At 34.3% G+C, this 23,565-nt stretch overlaps 1 protein-coding gene across 2 annotated transcripts in view; it reads left to right on the top strand.

The window, feature by feature from the left end:
• LOC142976666 (lachesin-like) overlaps window positions 1–19,191 on the top strand; it is a 58,040-nt gene extending 38,849 nt beyond the window's left edge. For both annotated transcript variants that reach the window (XM_076120159.1, XM_076120160.1), the window contains exons 5-9: window positions 8,914–9,103; window positions 14,830–14,961; window positions 16,356–16,484; window positions 16,745–16,915; window positions 17,063–19,191. In XM_076120159.1, coding sequence (XP_075976274.1) covers window positions 8,914–9,103; window positions 14,830–14,961; window positions 16,356–16,484; window positions 16,745–16,915; window positions 17,063–17,439 — 999 coding nt within the window. In that variant the 3' untranslated portion in view covers window positions 17,440–19,191. The remainder of the gene's footprint in view (window positions 1–8,913; window positions 9,104–14,829; window positions 14,962–16,355; window positions 16,485–16,744; window positions 16,916–17,062) is intronic.
• Window positions 19,192–23,565: the final 4,374 nt, after the last annotated feature.

Below are 23,565 nucleotides of genomic sequence, written 5' to 3'. Positions count from 1 at the left end.
TCCAATCACTAATCTGGCTAGTAGGTATACTAATATGAGTAGCAAAAAACTTAATATTGATCTAAAAAACTGCTTAAAAAGATAGTAAATTAGAGATCTAGTGCAAAATTCTGAGTCCATTTTGCATGAGCGTGACTATCAGACAAGTTTTTATGAACCACCGCTTATTAGGTATCAGTTTTATAACGGACATAAATATTTTATTAGCTGCTCTTCTTTCATAGACGTCACTTTGGTAGTGGGGTGGAAGTTTCTCTTATTACTTGGAAGTAAATTGATATTACGGTCATTGGGCTCAATGTTGATTCCGGCAGATGATACGGGCCGTGACACACAGTTTTATATATTAAATATAAATAACAATCGGATCAACACGAAATAGGTACCGTATATCGAGTAATGATAGTTTGTCATTTAAATTGAACTTAAAAATTAGTTTCTATGACACCCACACACATGCTAATTAGCTCGATTCTCTACCACTATCAACTATCGATAACCGTCTAGTAATCGAAAAATTTAGAATAAATCAGCGCCACTAGCGGGCGAAGCAGATACTACTTTCGCAGTACACTTTAAATGTCAAACTTTCGGTACTCCATAGTATCGACTGTAGAGAATTGCGGTACCGAGTTTCACAATTTGTCGATAGTCTATAGTAAATAATGCTAATAGGATAAGCTAATGGTAATAGATAATGGAAATATCTACTAGAACAAAAAACTAGATCTTAATGTTTTTTCATTATACAACAATTGTTGACTGTAAGTAATCGTTATATTATACCTAGTGCTAAAACTTCAAAGGGGCAACAATCTTCCCGATTACTCCACACACAGACAGTTGCATATTCGATTGCATAGTTCGACGTAAGCTTCAATGTATCGTTCTCCCAGACATCCGAGGCATCTCTTTCATACACTGTATTCTCTTGACGTAGTTTAAATCTGCTAAATGCCTTAGGAGAATTACCTTACTGATTTTAACTCGAACTATAATTACAAAAGAATTGAATGTTTTCTAGGATAACCACGTGCATATGAGAATATATGTAAGCAAGTGAACCCAACTTTCAAAATTAACATGTCCTACACAGAAAGTAACATGGGCTTAATACAAAATTAATCGTTGTAAATGAGTTCGTCGAACTCACTGTCCGATGTTCCATATTAAAGTAGATGGGAACATAACGCAACATAACTTTGTTCAGTTTGTGTTCGGAAGTCTAATAAACGCTGAATAATAGTGTTATAGCTATTAAAAGCGTTTGCTGCTTGTTTTGAATGCGCTAGCAGGAAACGAGATAACACAGCAAATAGATAAAACAAGTTCAGTATATTTTATTATGATACATCAATTTTTTATTAGTTTTTTGCTACCCGAAGCTATTCACGATTTTCCAATAAACGTATGTAGATGAGAGCAAACAAAATCTTCTCTTTATAATATCGGATTCAATATAATATTTCCATCATCACACAAAAACCCACAATGGTGTTACCGGCCATCATTCATGGCGGGTCGGTTTCAGGCAATTAAATAAATATTGACCTACTAATTGTTTTTGCGGCATTGATGGGGAGCCTTGTTGACAGAGGCCGTGATGGACGACCGTGGTTTTTGTAATCCAACCCCTTTTTCTCCCTTCACTAAGATCGTTTCAACACGGTCAAGTGGCCTTCAAAATGGAAAACCATTTTTCTATCAATCAACCGAAATTTCCAACTTTCAAACTTGTTCGTTCAAATAAAACTCATTCGCAATTTAAATCCGTTTTAATAGCAAATACTTTGCATAACTTAAACAAAAGCAATTTTGTGATTACAAATCAATACGCCAGCAGTTTGTAAGTCTGTCGGGGTGTATTAAATTTAAGAATTTAACGATTCTGAACGGCTTTAAATTTAATGTAGGTAGCTAGGTTTTTACGTGCCTACGCCGAGGGAAGTCTATACATGAGCGTATAAATAAGCCTTCAGCCGGCTGTTAGCGCCGAAGGGTATTTTCAATATGGGTAATTTCGCCTGGAACACAAATACTTTAGCAGCTTTATTGCATACTCCAGGATTAACTCGGTATATGAGCGTTGAAAAACGGGAGCTTCTGGCTTCCAGTTACATACAAAAACTCCTGGTATTTTATCTTAATTACTTAGAAATCTTTGTGAGAGAAAATCCCTACCCTTATGTTGTCCATCGTCGCGTAACTTTATGAGCGGATTACTTTTATGACCGGGATTAAAGTCCCGTTTGCGAAATGTTTACAGCGTGAACTCGCTCCCCGTTGGGCGATAGATGCTCCTGCGTTATAATACACCACTGCTCCGAAACGCTTGTAACAATAGAAATCTCAAATTTAAACCAACTCTATGTGTTTTAAAGGGCCAAACAGTTAATGTGCTTATAAGCGATGCGAACTGGTAATAAAATTCGTAAAGTAAAAGAATGCTTACAATTCTAAAGTTTATAATAAATCGCTTCTCTACCTCATAGGATAATATTTAAGGAATTTCATAACGAAAGCTCTGCAATTTAACAGGTAGCCAAAAGGCTTTTTAGGTATTTGTGAAGGTCAGCGGTGGAATTACGCCGGATTTGGAGAGTAAATCAGGAAATATAAGTATGACCCCATAATAAGTACGAAAAATGGTCCGAGTATAATCAACATCATCATATGTATTTTGTATCGACAATATTTCAACCTCATATAATATGTTAACGGCATTATATATTATAGATTACACTGTTCGATGTACATGTATTACAATATTTGTGGTTACGCGTGATGGACGAAAGTATTTTTAAACTGTTTTGCTTGTATGATGTAAAAATGAAATACTTCATACATGAAAGGATATTGAAACACAAATGAAGTCGTAACGTGTCGGTAGGTATAACCCGGCGACAGCACAGAATCCCCGCCGCTGCTAAGGAGCTTCATTCTTGGCACCATAAACACATTCTTCGACACATAGTTGCCTCGTGATGTCGCAACTAAGGCCCGCCCTAACAAACATTTAGTAATACGCCGACAGAGGAATTTGAGACTGCTCCGAGGAATCCTTCCTTGTAAAACGTGAACTTATTGTGAATTAACGTGCATGTTGTATAATTATTTCACCTTGAATACCTATATTATAAAGCCGAAGCTTTGAAGCGACCGCCTAAAATTCAAGCGCTTCTAAATATTGCGGCAAAGCTTAGCTTCCTATTTAGGATTTACGATGCTTACGGGATTATACCTAAGCTCGTTGAAATATTATCTGTAACGATGTTTACTAGGACTAGACCTAGTAGTAGTGGAGATATTTCCAAACGACGCACCGTATTGTGTCGTTACTAATATTTTGGCGTCGGCGCTGTGTTGCTACTTACGCTAACCGGATAACGTGCCAAAGCTCGTTGGAAGTAAAATAAATAATACATAAAAGGAATGTAAGTTAGAGAGTAGAATCAACAAGTGAATTATTTCTTAGCCGAAAAATCGGCAGGCGTTACTCAGCATTCTTTTGTTGTGTCGGGCTACAGGTGCGAGCTCAGCCAAAGTATTTGCTTTTTCATAAGGGTTTGCCACTCTACGTCTGAATATGGTGAAAGCCGTCTCGAGAATACATCAATATTTATAGTGTCTAAGAGAATTTTCTCTTGTTATACAAACTTTTCCCTTTTGCGTTTATTCTAACGTTGCGGATTTGGTAACACGATATGTGGAAACTTTTTATTCCGACAAGAGATTTATTTTCGCCGCAGCTACTTAGGTGTATATATTGAGTCGTAAATGCAGTCGTATAAAAAACCGCTGCTGCGGGTCAAGGGGGTGAAAAAATAGGCAATAAAGTGACGGGTGTCGTCCATCATGGCGACGTCAGCCGGGATGGCTTTACCCTTCAAAATAATTGGTTGGACGCATCGAGTTTCCGCAAACTAATCGTCTTTCCCAGAAAAAATATGTACGGACGTATGTTTCATCAATTTCCAAATATCCGCTTGTATACGATAGAAATATGATGAAAATGTAATAGTAATCCTAAACATATTTGCAGAGAGATTCATTTGAGTGGCATGTTTAATTAATTATGTAACCAAATTAATGTAAAACGTGGTTGGAAATAATAATTTGGCGGATACTATTTTCTGTTAAGTGCTATTTATTCGAACCTAATTTGGTTGATTTCAAATTAGTAATATTTGGGTGGTATCATGAATTATAACCTCAACTGAAATTAGTATTATAAACGCGGCAAGAGATCATAATAAAAAAGCAATGGACAATTGAGTATACAAACGTACACTTAGTTTCATATCTGTACATTGTTTTATATTATATTTTAGCTTATAGATATCACGGCCAAAAATGATATCTTTTATCAATTAATTATTTGTCGGAATTCTTAAAAAGACCGGAAAATGTAATTAACACCTTAATCCCGTCTTCGTTTTTAATTAGGAGAATACGTTAATCTACCTTGGGATGATGTTGCTTAGCATTCAAATTTTTTTCGACTTTAATGGATGGTATTTATGCGTATCACAATGCAAGATGTAAGTAATAATAATTTTGTGTATTCTGCTTATATATTATTTTTTAGTTTACAATATAATGATTTTACATACAAAAGTATTTAACCTTTTTGGTTATTCATTCCTACGAGGCTTTTCGACATTCTCGTTTTTACAAAAAGGTTGGAAGGATGTTGCGAGGGAAATAATAGGAAGTGCTATTACCATTGACTCGGGGCGACGTGTAAAAATGGTCTACAGTTTTAGCACGTGCACGTTCCTTGTCCGTCTTCCTGATCGTATACCGGCTCGAGGCACACGTCAAAACCTTACTCAGCCGAGATGTTTCACCGGGGAAACAAATGGCTCACTTACCTGTTGATGCCCAACCTACGGAGCGGAACGAAGCTTTGAATCTATAACTGGGAACGATACTGTACGTGACTTGCGTCAACCTCGTGACGATGTATTTTTATTATAATTCGGCCTCTAGCCTCGTGATGAGAATAGAACTACGGTAGCGCATTCGAATAGCGTTAAACGCTTTTAGGTTTTCATATTACTATTCACTAAACGATGGGATATATTTCCTTTGACTTTAACACGCTTTAACAGCAGATCGATTACATAAACTATGATAGGAAATTTAAACATCCATTTATAGATGCACAATGGTTCGTTCTTTACATAGTTTACCGTTTCAAAGTTCGTAGACACAAGCTTCGATCTCACTTCAGTGGATTGTACATTCGCCGACAATTCCATATACTTCCTTACTTTTATTTATAAAGTAATGTGAGGTCGTGCGCTTTCTGGATGTAAATCTCGGAGCCACTCGGTTCGCGGGTTGCACCACGAATCTGCATAATTCATGTGACACCAAACTGTCTCGAAGAATTTACACTGCGGAGAAAAGTGAAGATAGAATATGCTACATTATAACATCATTTTCACGAGAGCCACGCGTCAGGGTAAGTATATGTTCGAAATATCAACTAGAATGTAAGAGGAAGTTTAAAGTTTAAAATGGCACGAAGTTGAAATTATATCTGTGAATATTTGCATGAGGAATGCGACTCATTCAGTCGCGCTCACTCGTGCATAGATCGCGAGGAATTTTGTCAAAGTCCGTCGCGCGGCGTGTGTCGCTGACTTTCTTCAGATATTGTAAACCGGCGGGGTACGTGTGTTGTCACACCGCATTCTTGTTTAAATAATATTGTTTCTAAACACAATATTATTGGTCAAACATTCTAAGTTATATAAGATATTTAATATTCGTATCGGAATATTATAGCCAACAATTTCAGTACGATTAAAATTATTATCATTTTGTACGAGGAACTTATTCGACCTGTAATTTATGAATTACAAAACGTGTGTAGTTTTGCTAATATATTAACTACGAAACTATGCAAATTTCTAGGCTGTTTAAATTTATTTTAACCTATTATTGCGTACTTAAAGTACCATTATATGTTTTCACGTTAATGGTCTGCTTAGTTAAATTTATTTGGGGCGGAGTAATTTATTACCTCATAGGTACATAAAACGGAGAAGCTATCAGATTCCAAGGAGACTCCAGGAATTCTGATTGACAGCTTTTGTGATTAGGCTTTAATGCGTAAAAGTCTAAAATTTAATTAGACTCAGGTAGCTTACAGGATTGTGCCTTGTGAAGCTTGAGTATACGTTATTTTAATTATGATTAAAATTACATGGATATTATAGTCACGTTAGACTCAATTATTTTCTGTAGCTATAGATTACGTATGCAATATTAATGTTGATACAACTCTTTGAGTTGAACCATCAAAGGGAGTTGTAAACTCACAAAAATATCCAAGTGGTGATTTTTGTTGGTATCTACCTGAGCCCAGCGAATACCGGGAGCGGTCGCCTCTCCGTGCGTCCGGGGAATTTTGTCAAAGTCAGTCCACAGCGCGCCCTGGAATGGGGACAATACGTCTTCATGCAACATTCATGGTCCCCTGCCCTTACATTATTAGAACGAGGGACAACCAACCTATATAAACTATGAGATTCCTATCATCCTTTGAAATGCTATGAAAACTAATCGTTGAAGGGTTCCTTAATTTCTGTATTCATTGATTGTTGTATGTACTGCAGTCAGTTAATCATGTCTTGGTGTACAAAGCAGTTGTGCAATGTTATCTGTGCACTGTATTGTGTTAAGTGTCGTCTGATAGTGATGCGATGTCGTACATTATGTGTTTCACTTTACGCTATTGTCTATTAAGTAACAGTTGCGGATAAACAAGATGCTATAAACATATGTAAGGTTGTTAGGATTCCGTAGAAGCTAGGTACAGCCATTGTGAGTCAATGACTTGCAAAAATGTTAGAACATGGTTTGCATACTACATAGAATAAGGCAATTTTTTCTTATTACCCAAAGATTTTGCATATTGAATTTTTGTTGCATTTTATTTCCTCAATTGGTTATAAGTATACTATTTAGCTTTAATATATTGCTAAGCATAACATTTAAAAGATTCGGTCACAAAACTACAGTAATAGGCGATTTTCTTGGTTCAAAGCAATGTAGGGCGTTAACTTAGTTGTTTCCTCGTGGGAGCGCGCACAGTAATGGCAATGTTCTCTTTGTCTACATACTGAGCCAAGTGTGGCTATGTAGGTAATATCCCAATTAATATCTGCCTTCAAACTCCCGTGTGCCATCGAATAACTACAACTTTTATAGCGCAGTACCCAACTTAATTGACTTCAACAAATAGCCCCCGTGAACCAATTTGTAGCAGTGCTACGTGTTCGTAGCTACGCGCTACGGTGCTACGGCTCTGTCTTGCTGCTACAATACTGCATTAAATTTACTTTAACGAGTTTAACTTCACTTCATTCCATTAACACTACATTTTATGGTCAGGTTACATTGAAATGTTGCAGGCTGTTATTTTCAATTCTATTCGGACTGCGCTGAATGAAATGGTTCAGAATTATTACGAAATGTCAAATAAACTTTTATGACGACAAGATTTAGTTTGGATGGCGACGTTTGTAATCAATCATCCTACAGAGTTGACGGTAGTTTAGACCAGATAGCGATAAGGAAGATTTAATAAAATCGATTTTAACACGATCACGTTTTATACAATTTATTATTCTTCATCGTGAGGTAAAGAGATGCGTTAAACATTGAGATTAATCGTAGTTCTAGACATTTATCCACTGTAAACTGCCACTACGTACTTTATTCACATTAGCTATAAAGAACAATGTATCTGGCGGATGCACCAGTTCCGTAATTTGTATACAAATGAGAATGAAAATGTTAAAAAACACAAAGCTTTTACAATTCATTCGACACGATATATTTTGGGAAAAATATATCTCGGGTGAAATTTTAAACGTATGTGTTCTTTATTATGGTAATTAATTGATATACTCTCAACAAAATGAACGAGTTTATTAACGCGTGTAATTTTACAATATAATGTAATTAAAACATGAAATCAGTCGGTACTGTTCTGTTTCTTTGAAGCGAAACCTATTGTTAAAAGTAAACGATAATTAGTATGTGAATATTGTGTATAAAATTGTGTTCATAAATGTAAACAAACAAGACTTCTCTTATCCGAAGTATATCTTAAGCACTCAGTGTACCTTTTTTGTTGATATATGACTGTACATACGATAGGCGACGTATCTTTGACCAATTTAGACATATTTCAAAACTTCTTTCTTTGTTTAAAGATAGTGAATGAAATAAAAAATGCAAACATTGAACTAACGACTAACTTTTAGTAACACATACGCAGAAATAGTATTTCATTCAAAACCGAAGCTCTAAATACATTAAACTGTTCAAATACACTACGGTTACAGCAAAAATATTTTTCCAGCTTTCAATTTTCGGCTTCTAAATAAACATATAAATCGTTTGAATGTTAAAATGGCGCGGCGCACTGATCGGTGTTTGAACAGAATTTTCAAATGGTTGATCCCTGCGGTATTTGTAAGCCTGGATATTTTTGTTTACTGCCAAAATTAATCAATCAAACACGCCACTGAACATGATTTCCATGGATGCCTGATCACGATTGATATATGCCGTGTGATGAGACTGATACTGGTTGACATTGCGTATTGATGCCTTTTCATTAGAATTATGAAGTAAACAAATAATAATGTTTTAACCATAAATACTACATCAAATACTATAAGTTAAAGTTATTAATAGCCTCTCTTACGATAACTTAAAGTAATTGTTGAATTGTCGGTACTTGTTTAAAACGAATTATACATTTATTGTGCCTGACATTTCCTTGAGATTTAAATCTAGCCTCGAATTGAAAGCTCAAAAGTTTGCAACATATTTTCACTTTAAGTATTTCATCCGTATTTATACTAAACAGCAATTTATTTTATCCAGATGGGTCATCTATCAGTGGTAATACCGCCGGACATAGCGGATGATGACTTCTCGGAGGCGAGCGCAGTGGAAGGAGGCTCCGTAGAACTGCGCTGCACGGCGACGGGAGTTCCACCTCCTATCATATCCTGGAAACGGACGAGTGGACGGAACATTGTCTTCCGTGACGATAATGGAAAAGAACTGCAAGGTAAGCTTAGTAACTTTGACGATAGTTGTATTACGATTTCAATAAATCTTCAGATACGGCTAACTAAACCTATCTTTAATCTAGGATAAAACTTACTTACATTACAATAAGTAAAAAGAAACAACTTGTTACTTCTAAAATTAAGTAAAATATATTTATCTCATCATTTCTTTCCCCAAATTATTAGCAGGATAAAGGAACTACTTAATACATGGGTCACATAATTAGACAATAAAACAACTTAACTTGTTTTCGCTTAATGATTTTCCTCATACAATTGTTATCACACTTATATCAATAAAATAATAATTAAGAAGCATTTATTACACTTATATTAGCAACAAATACATTACTATGTATTTTTTTATATAAAAAGCGTGTAGAAACAATATTTATTAACAATATTAATCTAGTTAAACAAATCCATTTGACCCCGTTGACTTGACTTGAAGAATTTTGATGTGTGATCTAAATTCTTCCAATTGAGAGAGTTTTAATTTCTTGATAGGCTCACATGCGACAGTGATTGATCGATGGAATACCATGTTTTTTACAAGCCTACATAAAACCAGCGATCTTGTGGTTTACGCCAATTTAAGGATTACACATATGTAGAATATAAGAATTAGTTTCGTTCATAGCTTTTCAAACAGCTAAAATCTGATTTTGAAAAGTTAATGAAAGTATTGTTTTTCAATTCCAAAGCTCGAATTATGTAGAATCCCATCTCTTCCATTTGTTGCAAATGTTTCGAATAAAAGATAATAAACAACACATTTTTCAAAGTAAAAAATACGTCAATTTTCCGTTGAATTTTATTCGCATCAGTGAGATCCGGCTAAGTGGTAAAAAAGAAACAAGACTAATTTTGCATTCAAAGCCCGCCCAGAGCGGGCGCAGGTGCTAGCGCGGTTAAAACATTGGAGTTTTATGGGATTTATTAAGATATTGCCCTAAGATATTGGAAAGAAAATTCCGATTCGATATAAAAAATGTACGTCATGTTCACTGAATGACATCTGAATAATGATGGATTAGGATAATCGTATACTTGTTATCATTTAATATTTATTTATCGCCGTTTTATAACATAATAAACGAAATATGTAATCACATAAGGCGGAACGGGGCTGCGTTAATTATGAAACGCCTACTGAAAATAGGCTGTAAAACTGATTTATTTTATTCCCAAATAAATATTTTTTGTTCGATGGTTTAATTAAAACCTATGATTTTGCACAATAAATCATTCTGTAAAATATTCACGTAATATTTAAATTCAATGAGAGTATTCTTTCAACGATAAAAATTGGGGGCTGTCAACATGAAACAAAAGAAAGCGACGTCTGATGCTCTTGGCTCGAATTCATTTCCGCGGAAAAAACGTGTTCAAAGAACTCAATTACTACTTAAACAAAATATTACAGCAATCCGGGTTTCGGTCAGGAAATTAAACGAACGGCTTAGTGAGAACTGGCCTGACAAAAGGTTGTTATCTCTTATAGTTATAATGACATACCCTTTACGGCGCAGCCAAAACACTAGGTGAAAAGACATAGGAGTTTAAAGCAATTATAGGGCTAGTCATTTTAACACATACCCACACTGTTGTATTTCTAATGGCGTGTAATCCCATGGTCTAATTTATACCTTAATATAAATGTATTAGGTACAAAATTGCGAGTCCCCGCTGGCCTATTTAAAACCTTTTCGGTGCGGTGTTTTACGAATTTGACCCGTTTTATTTAAGCCATTAAGCGTAAACAAAAGACTGGCGGCCCTCTGTAAACGGAGGGTGGTTGTAATAGTTAACAGAGTGGTGGAGCCGGCTCTGCCTTTGTATTAATTGGACATGTTAAACACGCTTCACTAAATATGTAAGAATTGCCTTCGCACTGGCTGTTCACGTTTTCCTTTTTCTACTTTTTCTCGTTTTCCTCTTTTGCGGGCACTGCGACTCTGAATGGTATTATTGAAATTTGTTGCTGTGCACATTAATAGCGGTAAATCAATGATTGCGTCGGGATAAGAGTTGTTAATTAACGGTTCGTACGATTCTTATTTATGAAAACGATATTAAAGAGCTTTTATTTGTGAATATAAAGAATACCCCAGACAAGGTTTTGTTTTGAAAATAATTGTTTTAAATCGTAAAGAGGGCTGTGTAGCTTTAGATTGTTCATCCGTAGCGTTTTAGAGGCTTAGTGGTTTGGCGTTGTTTAAATAAAAATGAGAATACTTGTGCCGTTAGGGTTTTGGATAACAAAAAATATGCAGTATCTTCTAGACCAGGTATCTTTATATGCGAAATCTTTGGTATTGCAAATTGTGGATATTGGAGCTCGTTGACCATTATTTATATTTTTGTAAAGTTCCATCCGGATTAATATATAAGTCATTATTAAATATTCATTATTCATTGTGTTTGTATCTTATAAGGTAACTTCCTCATTGACCTTTTAGTTTCCAGTTAATAATCGTATCAACGGGTACAGCAGTAATAGGTATCCTATCACACGGGAATGTGATACTATTATACGCCTGTATTCGGGTACCCTCTCCGGTGGATTACAGGCGTAACGGTTATTTATCTTTATTAACCATCGGTATCGGATAAAACGCCGTTAAAGGGAGTTTTCAACACGTTTTAATGAAATTGACTACCTAAATGGCATAGCGTTCCCCTGCCGGGCTAAAGATTTCCGGATTGATTCTCGTCCGGAACAGATGTATCTGTACATTTTACAGACACTTTGATAGTTTTAAACGAGAAAGTTTGATGAAACCGGTATAAATTTCTTCAATGTACATCTACACTTTGTAGAGTAGTAACCCACTGTAGTAAATTGATGAATTATTATTAGAGAAGATGATATGTACGAAATGAGCGTATTAACAAAACTCAAGGAAGTTTTTAATATAAATTCTTTGGTGAACACAAAAATGTAATAACTGGAATAGGGTTGTTTTGTAAACCCGTAGACTTACTTGACATTATTTCCCACATAACATGACCTACAAACGTCCACGTCTGACATCAGCCCTCAAACTAGTTAATATCACTGACAATTACTGGCGTATTGAATAAGGAAACAATAGCTTAGATATAACCACAAATGAATACTATTGTTCGCAACATGTGGATGTGAAACAATAATAGTAGCGTCATGAAGTAAGCGAGTATATCGCTATATGATTACTTATCTTGTCGCCAGGGGCCGCCTCGGTGCCTCCGACTTAATTAACTAGACTCATTCATAATAAAATAATGCAAGTCGCAGAATTAGTATAACGAGCTGTTTAGAATTTACTGTACGGGATTAAAGTGGCGCTTTGAATAACATTGTAATGTGTAGAGAGTCGCGATTAATTAATCTCAATACGAATTTAGAGCTGGTAAAGTAATGTCAAAAATATGTTCTTCAAGTCTATCAATCAATTTATAATTTTCTTGGCCAATTCTCAAAAAAATATCACTTGCGAATCTATTAATAATATATTTTGTACGCTGCAGCTGCCGCTATAAATATAGAATTCATATTGTGAAATCGTGTTGTTTTCTCAAACAAAACGTTTGTCAGTTAAAATATGTTTAGTTGCGAAAATTGTTCAGCCAGAATGAAATCGGAAAACAATTAGTCTCGGAGCAATAATAACGTTGGAATTGCTGAATCAGGCCCGACGTCTGGAGTAACAAGTTGCCAACGACATGTCGCAACCGAACTTTATAACCCCTTAATAAAACACAATTTCATACAAGCTCCCGCTTCAGATATTGTTCGCGTTACGTAGTAACAATATTTTATGTCTCCGCCCTGGATTTAGCGGGGGGTCGTGTGCCATAATAAAGCAATAAATTATTTCCATTTAAATTTAATTTGACAGCCATCATGAAATAGGGAATTGTTTTCGCAGCTATGTTTTGATTAAAGTGGTCTGCTGTGATTAGCGACGTGGAAACGCCAAGCTGCATTCAGGTAGTTATATAACCCAAACAAATTATAAAAGTAGAAGATATATAAATAATCCAATCGCATTATTAAAATACACTGTACTGTAACCCACCATGTAATTAACCTTTCCAAAAAGGGTACCGAGGTCGGTAACCAGTGTAAATTTCCGAGCTAATTACTAATTGATCGTGCGACTCCTATAACAATCCGGAGGACATATAAATCACCGAGGGTTAGGTCATTATAGGTCAAGTTTCGGACTGCCTGTGTCATCTATCATAAAGATTCGCATAACAAAGACGTGAGACTCGGCGCCTTTCTACAAGTATCAGAATGTAAACACCGGTTTATCCTTCTAAAGCTTACTGACCTGACTGTATGAAAACTACTTACCTCCGTCACATTTTATACAGACACGGATTTTGCTGTCGCTGTGACTTTGCGCTGTACCAATATCAAAAGACTACGTTATCTCTCGGAAAGTTACGACCTGTTATAACATCTATCTTTATTAGCTGTTATCATACAGATCGTAACAAATAACATGAAATTAGTAATTGGAGCATCTGTAGTTGAAATATTCTCCAATCTTTCATACGGAGTATAATGGCTGGTGTTGGAATAAACACACAAAATAAGCATTCTTGGAGACAAATTGTTTCGAAATCCCGAGAGTCGCGTATTCAGTTTTGAAATTGTTATAACAAATGTATACCAAGATTTTGTCGCTTTAGTAAATTTATTCATGTGAGACGCATTTGGCTTTATTCATAACTCGCGAAGTGCTAGTTTGTTTGATGTTCTGTAATACGTGTTGAAAGCACGTAGCCTGTAGAATGCGATATCAACATGATAGATGTCAAAGACCCCGGTTTTAACAAGTCGCAAATATTTAAAGTTTCTGTGTAAACGGCAGGTAACACTTGACACAAAGTTGGCGTAGCATTTCTCAAACTGATATGTTTTCTTGAATTTTGCGCATTTATAAACTTCGAATAAGACTGGCAGAAAATGCCTTTGGCATTAAGTACGCCTTATAACACGTTTGTATTAGAAGTTTAAAATAAATAAAACAATGATTTGGCATTTTTTAGAAAGCAAGTAGATTATTGATCCAATTTGCAACCCATTAGTATCAGCGATAATGTAAAAATCATTGTATAATCATTCAAGTAGAGCCCACAGTCTTTAAAATCCAATAATAATTTGTAATTAATTTATAAAAGCGTGTAATTGGTCGTTGTCCCTTTTGACGCTTTCACTGTCCAATAATAAATAAATGGGAAATTACCTCTCAGTGATTCAACGGTTTAAACAGTAATTACACAGTCTGAAAAACAAAATTGTGTAAATTATTATCGCGGCGGCAATATATCGAGTAATGATCGATGTATTTATTTTACTGTGGTAATAATGGGCTTACCAGCTACCGTCCATCGACGTAGTGGTAATTGAACTGAAGATTGATAGGTATTTTATTTAATAATTATATTGAACGATCGACATATTCAGTTCGTAATTGTTCTGTTATAACAACTACATATCATCTAAATTACCGATAACTGTTATAAGTAAAAAATAAAAAATATGATTAATTTATTAATGTTAAAGATTGAACTTTTAATTTTATGTCTGTAATGTTTCATATTACGTGCCCTATATCTGTAAACATAGGATAAGCTCTTAGAATAAAATCTACTGCCGGCGAATGTTTGATATAGTCTGCATTTCTATGGCTCTAAATAACAGTATGTCTGTATTATTTTTACACAGTGGTAGAAAGCTACGTAGGCTCGACTCTGTCACTAAAAGGACTTCAGCGCTCCGACATGGGGACGTATCTGTGCATCGCGGCGAATAGCATCCCGCCCACGAAGAGTCGCCGATACGAGGTCGCCGTACTATGTAAGTATCAATTCCTGAACATCTTAATCATATTTATATGCAATTTTATTTATATCCCTTTAGCTGAACTCTATGTTAAGAAATAATTTCATTTATGTCGGCTCTCAGCCTTACTTTGCTTTAGAAAATCTTCTTTAGAGATCTTTAGTGAGGAGTGATGATGATTTCATATTTTTGTTAAGATCCAAGTGAAGGAATATTATCAAGTAGCTAACATTTACGCCTTACATTCTTAGTTTACTTTAGTTGATTTATTTTAAAACAATTTTCTTTTGTCTTACTTTGCGAAGATACATTAAAGGATAGAGTCACTTAAGAGGGCGTAAATGTAAGTGAATATATAAAGTAGTTTTGTATAAAGCGGGTATGTACTCTGCCACAATAAGCAGTACGACCGAAATGCTAGTGGTTATATAAGCTTCCGCTCTCTGTGTTGCTTATGTAACGGATGCGTATTAGATTTCGTTCTCGGTTTAAATGATTAGTGTTGGGAACGGCTACGATACAGCGAATCCATAAGGATTTCGAATGAAATTTACTTATTTAAAAATATATATTTGCCTTGCTTGAACCGTAATGTAAGTTAGCAAATAGTTATCCGCGTATCATGTTGAATTACGCAACTGGTACGGATAAATTGAATAGGAAATTTAGAATTACTAAATACCTGACACCATTGCAATTTATATTATACTTACACATATATGGTGCCGAAATTCAGACAGTTCACGCTTTATAAAAACTGGTATTCATTCGTGCCCTGAATTCCTAATAAACGTCAGCTAAACTCTCATATATTGGCTGGTTAGTTATATAACATAGTTTTGTTCATAGAAAGCTTTAATTCCGAAGCATATTGGCTTTATACCTACTTTATTTATTCACAATTAGCCCGGGTGGCCTTTACGCTCCAATACCATTCGAACTATTAATTGCTGGCAGCGAATCTAGCGACCTAAAGGCGAAACTAAAGTTAGTTGGGTATTTTTACTTGTTGTACAAACAGTACAATAAAGTTACGTGAAATCATGACTATTTGGGTTAAAGTGTCTAAGTTATATCTCTTGAACAAAACTGCCTGACTTTAAAGGCTTACGTTAGGTTAATTGAGTGGACTTAATTTCTGCCTAGTTAAACTCTGTTGATCGTTTCTTTTGTATGGGTAATTAGGTTTATTTAAGTACAACTTGTAGGTGATTCTTGCTACTATTTATGTAAATTTTAAAGGTTGAGGTAATGAGATAATATACCTATCTTCTTTGTTTTAATAATAATAATTTTCCTACTACATAGGAATGTTTATAACTTTGTAATGAAATACTTAAGTATCATATATTAATTATAGATTTTTAAAATATTACACTTTAGTAAATCAATATAATTTTTGTACGCAGTCCCTCCGATCGTACGAGTAAGCAGTCCAGTTGTACTGCGAGCAGCAGACATGCAAGTTACTCTTCAATGCTACGTGGAATCTTCACCAAAGTCACTCAATACTTGGCAACGTGGCAAATCTCAAACAGGTAAGACACTGTTACTGTTGATAAAACATTTCGATAGAATGAAAATAGTGCCACGTTTGAGCGCCAATAATGCTTAATGGCGCCCAAACGTGGGACTGAAACTTAAAGGCTTATTGTTATTTACGTAACATTAATTAGTGAATGTAAACCAATGTTATAAATAGCCGTGTTTTAGAGAATTAGTAGCGTTTTGACGAATAATATAGGTGAATATTTTAGGTAATAAGGACATTTAGAATAAAACCTTTTATTTTCCTTAGGCGGCAAGCTGCTTAACAGTTCCAAGTACGTGATATCTGAAGACATTCTGAACGAGTATGCGTTGCGAATGAACCTCACAATCAACCGATTGAAGAAGGGTGACTTCGGTGAATACACGTGTTCTGCTGCCAACGCGTATGGAAGAGCTGAAGGCGTTGTTCTTTTGAAAGGTGAATATTCTGATAGATGAATTAAATTGAATTATCTGTTGAATTATTTATTAAGGAAATAATTAAGACACTTTTTTAATTAGCTCTTGTTTTAGTTCAATCAAATGTAAACTTTACCACTAATGATTTATTTCTCTTCTTCAACAGAAACGCCGCAACGTACTACGACTACAACAACAACGACTACTACGACCACGACTACAACTCCTCGGCCAACAACAACAACACTCGCGACCACGCGACTGCCGAAACGTTACAACCCCAAGAAACAACAAGATCGCAACAGTCAGAATGCGCTCGACTCCGACTTGCGACAAGCAGAGCTCAACAACGCTCTGAATTTCTACAGCAATGCCTTCAATCCACTTAACAACACCCAACATCATAACGAATACGCACAGAGAACTGAAAAACAAAAAGTACGACCTACTCCCGGACTAACACGACACTACGTTGTTTACAGCAGTGCCGACAAACATCACGCATTTCTGGCCATTATTACGCTAATAAAAATCATTGTATAGAAAGAAATTAGATTTCTGAATTATTTTTTAAAATAGCGTTAACATGTAGTGATAAAAACATGGCTGTTGAATTTTATATGTATAAGGTACGTATTTTGAGGTTGTTGTAAACGTTTTAGTGGATCTCGATGTTAATATTGTTATGTAAAAAAACATTATCGGTGGCAGTTAATGAATAAAATAATGAGTTTCAGCCTTAAAATGTAAATTGCGACAATAAAGTACGAACCCCGTAGTAGGAGTAAGGCTCGACTGACCTTATCTTCTTGGGATTGCTGTTGATAATAAAAATTACGTAATGACATCTAAAATTTAAAAAATATCATTTTTATCATATCAAACGGCGTATATTTATAAAAGAATAATGAAAGCGAAATTCGATAGACTTGTAACGGATCGAACATGTTTAATGAGATTTTAGAAACTCAGTTTAACTAACATTTTTATTATTCTCGTATTTATTATTCTATACAATTCTAATAAAATTATACAGTAATTATGTCATAATGGATTAAGATGGTAACTTGTATTTATGAAAGAAAATATGATAATAATAATGCTAGTGCGTATAAAGTTTGTATGTGACAATACGATTGTAAAGACAATAGCCTGTAGTGTTAATATATAGAGACCAGCATTGATAATATTAGTCGAATTTTATGTAATTTGCATTGTATAGACGATATTAACCGTTATTTTTTAATAAAAGGTTTGTTTTCATTCCAATGATACCTTATACAGGTGTCAATGACAACGAAAGTACACAATGACCAAGTTTACAGTCATACCATACAACAGAAATAAAATTTACTACGATGTTTAATAGATCACGCACTTCAGATTACTGAATAATAAAACCATATTTTAAGGATTGCTAAGAACGCCTTAAAATGTAATTTTAATTTGTAAATGTGAAATTAATTTCTTATAACATTATTTTATACAAAATTATACTAATATATTCGATATCGACGGTCTAAAAATAAATAATTAATTTTATAAACAAAAAAACATGTTAGAAGATAAAATTTGATATTCGTATCTAATAATAAATTTATGTCTTCCGGATAGTATATTAAAAGTAATGTATTCGGCTCATTCGTGTTTATGAGTTAATATGAAATATTAGTAAGCGAAGTTCCTTTTGGACTTCATAATAATGTAGTTTATGTAAGTGACGAGAAAGAATTTATTGTAGGAATAGTGTTATGATGAATATAAAATGAATTTTGATAAGAATCGATTCTACTGTAAAAATGAATGAATGTATTTAGTAATAGAATTGATTGTGGAAATATGTATCGGTATTAAGTTGGTTTCAGTATTATACAGTATTTACATTACTATTGCATGATTACTTATACAATATGAAAATACCTATGTAACATTAAACGACTAAGATGATCTTATGTAAAATTTATTTTCTAAACATATTAAAGAATGCGTGAAAAATTGGAAATTGACAATAAATCATTATTCAATCATTTTAAAATAAAATAAAATATTTAGAACTTTGAAATCGATCTTACAAATTAATTTCATGAATCATTTTAATGTAATTGAATTTTGAAGTTTAATATAATAATTAAACTTATTTTATAAGTATTAAATATAATTAACGACAATAATAAGACAATCATTGTAAATAATTGAATTCATGTTAAACCAATTTATTAGTATGAAATGCGACTATTTATCAATGTTAAATTTAAGATGTTGATATCATTTTATGACATTTTAAAATAAAAAATGTAATCAAAGTAATAGTATTGACTAATGTTATTTATTTCATCACCTACAACCCCTTTTTATACCCTTAATAAATAAAACAACTTTTGTCAAACGACAAAATTGTTTTTCGAGAAGTTTTTATTCCAATGTATGACGATTTTCTATTTCACGAACGAACAGCGATAGTGAGTCTTCAGAATTAAAATCTAAGGGCAGTTTTCCATCCGTTTACGTCGTTAATATTCTACACCAGGGCGATAAAGATTGCGAGCAGTTGTACCGCACATGAAACATCTAGTAAACAATGAAGTCCACATTACCACAGTGAATCTCTCGACCCTTTCTTTCAACTGCACGTTTCAAAGCGGTCCGCAGTCGGTTTAGTAAATTATTCGTTGTGTTCTATAAATTATTTATGTTTTCAACTGTTTCTTGGTAAATCCGAAGCGGTTTACACAATCGAATTTCCATCACTTGTATCGAGGTGAGAATAGAAATTGCTGTTGAAATAGAGCTTTAGCAAGTTAAAGATTAAAAAAGTAATTTAAAAAAATCCTATTCAAAATATCTAATCTTAATGAATCGAACGCAAGAAAGTTATTACTCGAATGTAGTTGTAGTACCTTATACCGCATGTTATAGTTGTAGCATATTACTACAAAAAAAAATAATATTTAATATAAGAAATAAAGGCACGTAAATTGTAGCAAACTCTGTTAGCTTTCTTAATAAAATAACAACAAACGCGTGAACGAGCTATCAGGTTAGTGAACAATAGTGAGCACATGGAAACGTATAGTGACAGGCATTCATCACATTGATTGGCATTCGATTGAGAACCTTTGTGCTTACACCGCTACCGCACTGTAGTATACTCAGAGATACACTCACCCAATAATAGTATTAGGCAAGTGTATAGAACTATATACGTCCTATATAGTAATAGGCTGGCAAACTAAACAGTTTTGTATTCTATTCATTTATTAAGGGAAAACAATAGTTACACAATTTTCTTACTAAAAAAATACTATATTTTTATTGTATTTGTTGAAAGTGTAATTAGTATTGAATTGAAAGAAATATTGCTTACTACTATTGGTTGTTAGTCTACTATTCTTAAACGCACGTAGGTATGGCAATGCAAATATCCCAGAGAGCTCAATAGATAAGGAAGCATTACGAAAAGACCTCGGAGTAGCAGCGAGATTCTTTTATTCTAGAAAAGTAATAGTTGAAATAAATTAACCGGTTTGTATTATGGATGAACGATGATAATTAATTATGAAGTGTTGCAGTATTTTTCGTTTTCCCGATGCACACAACAAACTACTTTCACATAAACGAAATGAAAATTCAACACATTTACAACACCGTTGCAAAAACAAAATGGTAAAACCTCAATAAAAAGTTAAATTGGCATCGGTTTTGGCTCCGAAAGTGTGACTATTTCACGAAGCATTGCCCCATATGGCCCATGAATACATTCATACCGTACACTCACAGCAAAGTTTTTCTTGTGGCGGAAAAAATAAGTATTTTGTCCTACTGAATTAAATTCATGTGTTTTCACAACTCATGACTATAAAGAGGTTTTTGGCACAAGGGGTTTAAAAATGTATTATTTGTTGCAACCTTTCTTAAAGTATCCGTATGAAAAGCGGAGATAGTTGTGTGAGTAGCAGTATAGGATTATATTAAACCTATTAAAATAGGTAGTATGAATGTTTCATGCACAGATTACAAAATATTTCTGCGTTGCACGTAATCGTATTATCGTAATTTTAGTATCATTTAATAGATCGCGCTAGTATCGCCGTTCCACAACATTTTGAATTGTGTTTGTAAATGTTTCATTTAGTGAGTAATGTCGCAAAGTTTCACGTATTATCAGCACAAATGGTAAACAGGGTTTATGTTCAGGTGGGAGTACCATTTCAAAACCAATTAACAGAAATAAAAGGGAAGCAAAAAAACAGGACGAAGACGAGAATAACGATGGATATTGTGTTGGTTAGCAAGTAAAACCCAGCACGATCCCCAATACTCATCAATACATTCAATTAAAACGCGGCCACTAAGCAGCGGAGACGGTAAATTGGAATACTTGTCTCGTCGTTATCACAATAAACAAGGGCACAGACGTCGCAACTTATAACTTAATTATAATTTTCATTGTGATTCAGCGCGTTATCGCCGCAGCCGCGGTACGTACCGGCCACGTCACGTCTGTAAGTTCACCAGATTTATTTGAAAGTAATTTTCAGTGAGCATCTGGCGTGCGGTATGAGAGATTCAGCTGATCAATATTCTGGAAGTCGCCCCGAAGAACTGAGAAATATGTCAGTCTCTCACTCAATCCGAGTGCAAGTTATTTGTAAGACTGTATTATTGAACGTACTTTAGTAAACCCGCGGATGATAAATTTGAAATCGATATGCGTACGGAAAATCTGAACCGGGATTCAAATGAATTTAGAATTAGATGGGTTATTTAGACGTGTGCTATCGACTGAAGATGTCGAGTACGTTCTTAAATTATTCATTGTTATATTAGAAATATATTTAAAGTACTTTGAATGCTTAATAACTTTACATACTTGTAGTGGCTCTAGTGGTAAGTATAAAAACATCTTACAAGTAAATGAGTACATAATTAAAAACATTGCTCATGAGAACTAGACTAATTTATCTTCCCTCGTTTGGGTTGTGTGGGACGAGATACCGGTCTATGTTTGTGTTTTTAAAGGAAAACAAGGTTTTAAGTAAATCAGCTTTAGACAGATTTTGCTATTGTACTTTATTTTTATCGGATAAGGAATTTTTCATGTTCTAGAAAGTGTACCCATCCACGCGTCAAATACTCATAGGCGGTCAGTTACCCACAGAATGCCTGAGGCCAAGTAATATCACTCATATTACTTGGCCTCAGGCATTCTGTGGGTAACTGACCGCCTATGAGTATTTGACGCGTGGATGACTGACATTTATCGAACATAATACCTAGCAATCCTCTGTAGATAAATCCCTTCAAAAGATCTTTCTAACATGAACTAATCATAGCCTATTTCTCAGTAGCAAAAAGAACTATCTTCAATCGGAAATGGGATTTGGAATTAGTTACTCATACTGACATATTAATCTAACCAACAAGGTAGTATCAACTCTTACTAATTAACTATAAATTGTGTTAAAATGTTATTATAACCGGATCTTCACCACTTGGTTTACTACCAAGGTTTACTCGGGCTACAGCGGCCTAGCGGCTTTTATCAAATTATCTCCGTCACGGCTTCCTCCCGCAGCCCTTAAATATACACCGTTAATAGTTTCCAAGACGTATGACACTATTATTCACATATGAAAATTTATAGCTGTCTCTATTAATTAAAGGTCGTAACTCCAAGCCAAAGTTTCTTAAACAATTAAGTGTCCCTCTACAAATATCGTGTGTTAGTTTTGGTTCCTATCCAAAGTTGTTCACTTGTGGTTTGTTTTATTAGCTTTTGAAGTAAATAGGACGGAATAATAAATACCGACCGTTCAATATCATCGTTTACGCTCTAATAGTTATTGAATTGATAACTATTGTGGTGGTATATTTACGTTTGATTACATTTTAATAGAATTATATTTACACATTTATGTGGGTTCGATGTAGTGTTTATTTAAGACATATGTAATAAAATGTATATTCATGTCATAACGATTCCATTGAATTAGCGGTTACCGTCGTCCATTCGGCAGTTCCTAGCTTTAAATTGATAGGTATATTTACGATAGGTAATGCACTCTCCTATAACTATTAGTTTACATAATATTATACGTTTTAATTCCAGTAATGCGTTGTAAATATCCTGTGAGAGGAACACGACAACGTGGCTGTAACGTGAAGCCAACAAAGGGTATGATCGCAGAAATTCTTGTCATGTTACGTATTCATGGAAAGAGGAAATTCTAAAGATAAACTTTAGGTTTATTTCAAGATAAAAATATATATTTCCCTAGACTTTACGAGTTGTAAGCCCAGTTGGAATAATTAAGTGAGAAAGTGTGGTATAAACTCCAGTTCACCAGCGTTTGATCAGAGTGATGAACTATGTTGAGAGGAGACTTAAGCCAATAAATAAGGACAGTATAAGTTAAATACTTATTCCTACGTATGTATTCTTAATTTTAACTTAACATGTAAATGTGTGTGTTTATCCTTTCACGTTTAAAATTGTTAGCTATCTTAGATCAATTTTGAAGGGCGAGAAATTATTCCACAGGAAACCAAATTCACTACTCTTAACAACAAAAAACGTAGCAATATATTTCATTTCTGTGCACTAAATTAATTGTTTACGCGTAATACTGGTGTCAATAACCTATATATGTTCTATACCATTGTCCCACG

The sequence above is a fragment of the Anticarsia gemmatalis genome, chromosome 11, assembly GCF_050436995.1.
Source record: "Anticarsia gemmatalis isolate Benzon Research Colony breed Stoneville strain chromosome 11, ilAntGemm2 primary, whole genome shotgun sequence".
In the NCBI taxonomy this organism is placed as follows: Eukaryota; Metazoa; Arthropoda; class Insecta; order Lepidoptera; family Erebidae; genus Anticarsia; species Anticarsia gemmatalis.
The sequence above is the reverse complement of the archived record's forward strand: the minus strand, read 5'-3'. Positions and strand labels throughout refer to the sequence as shown.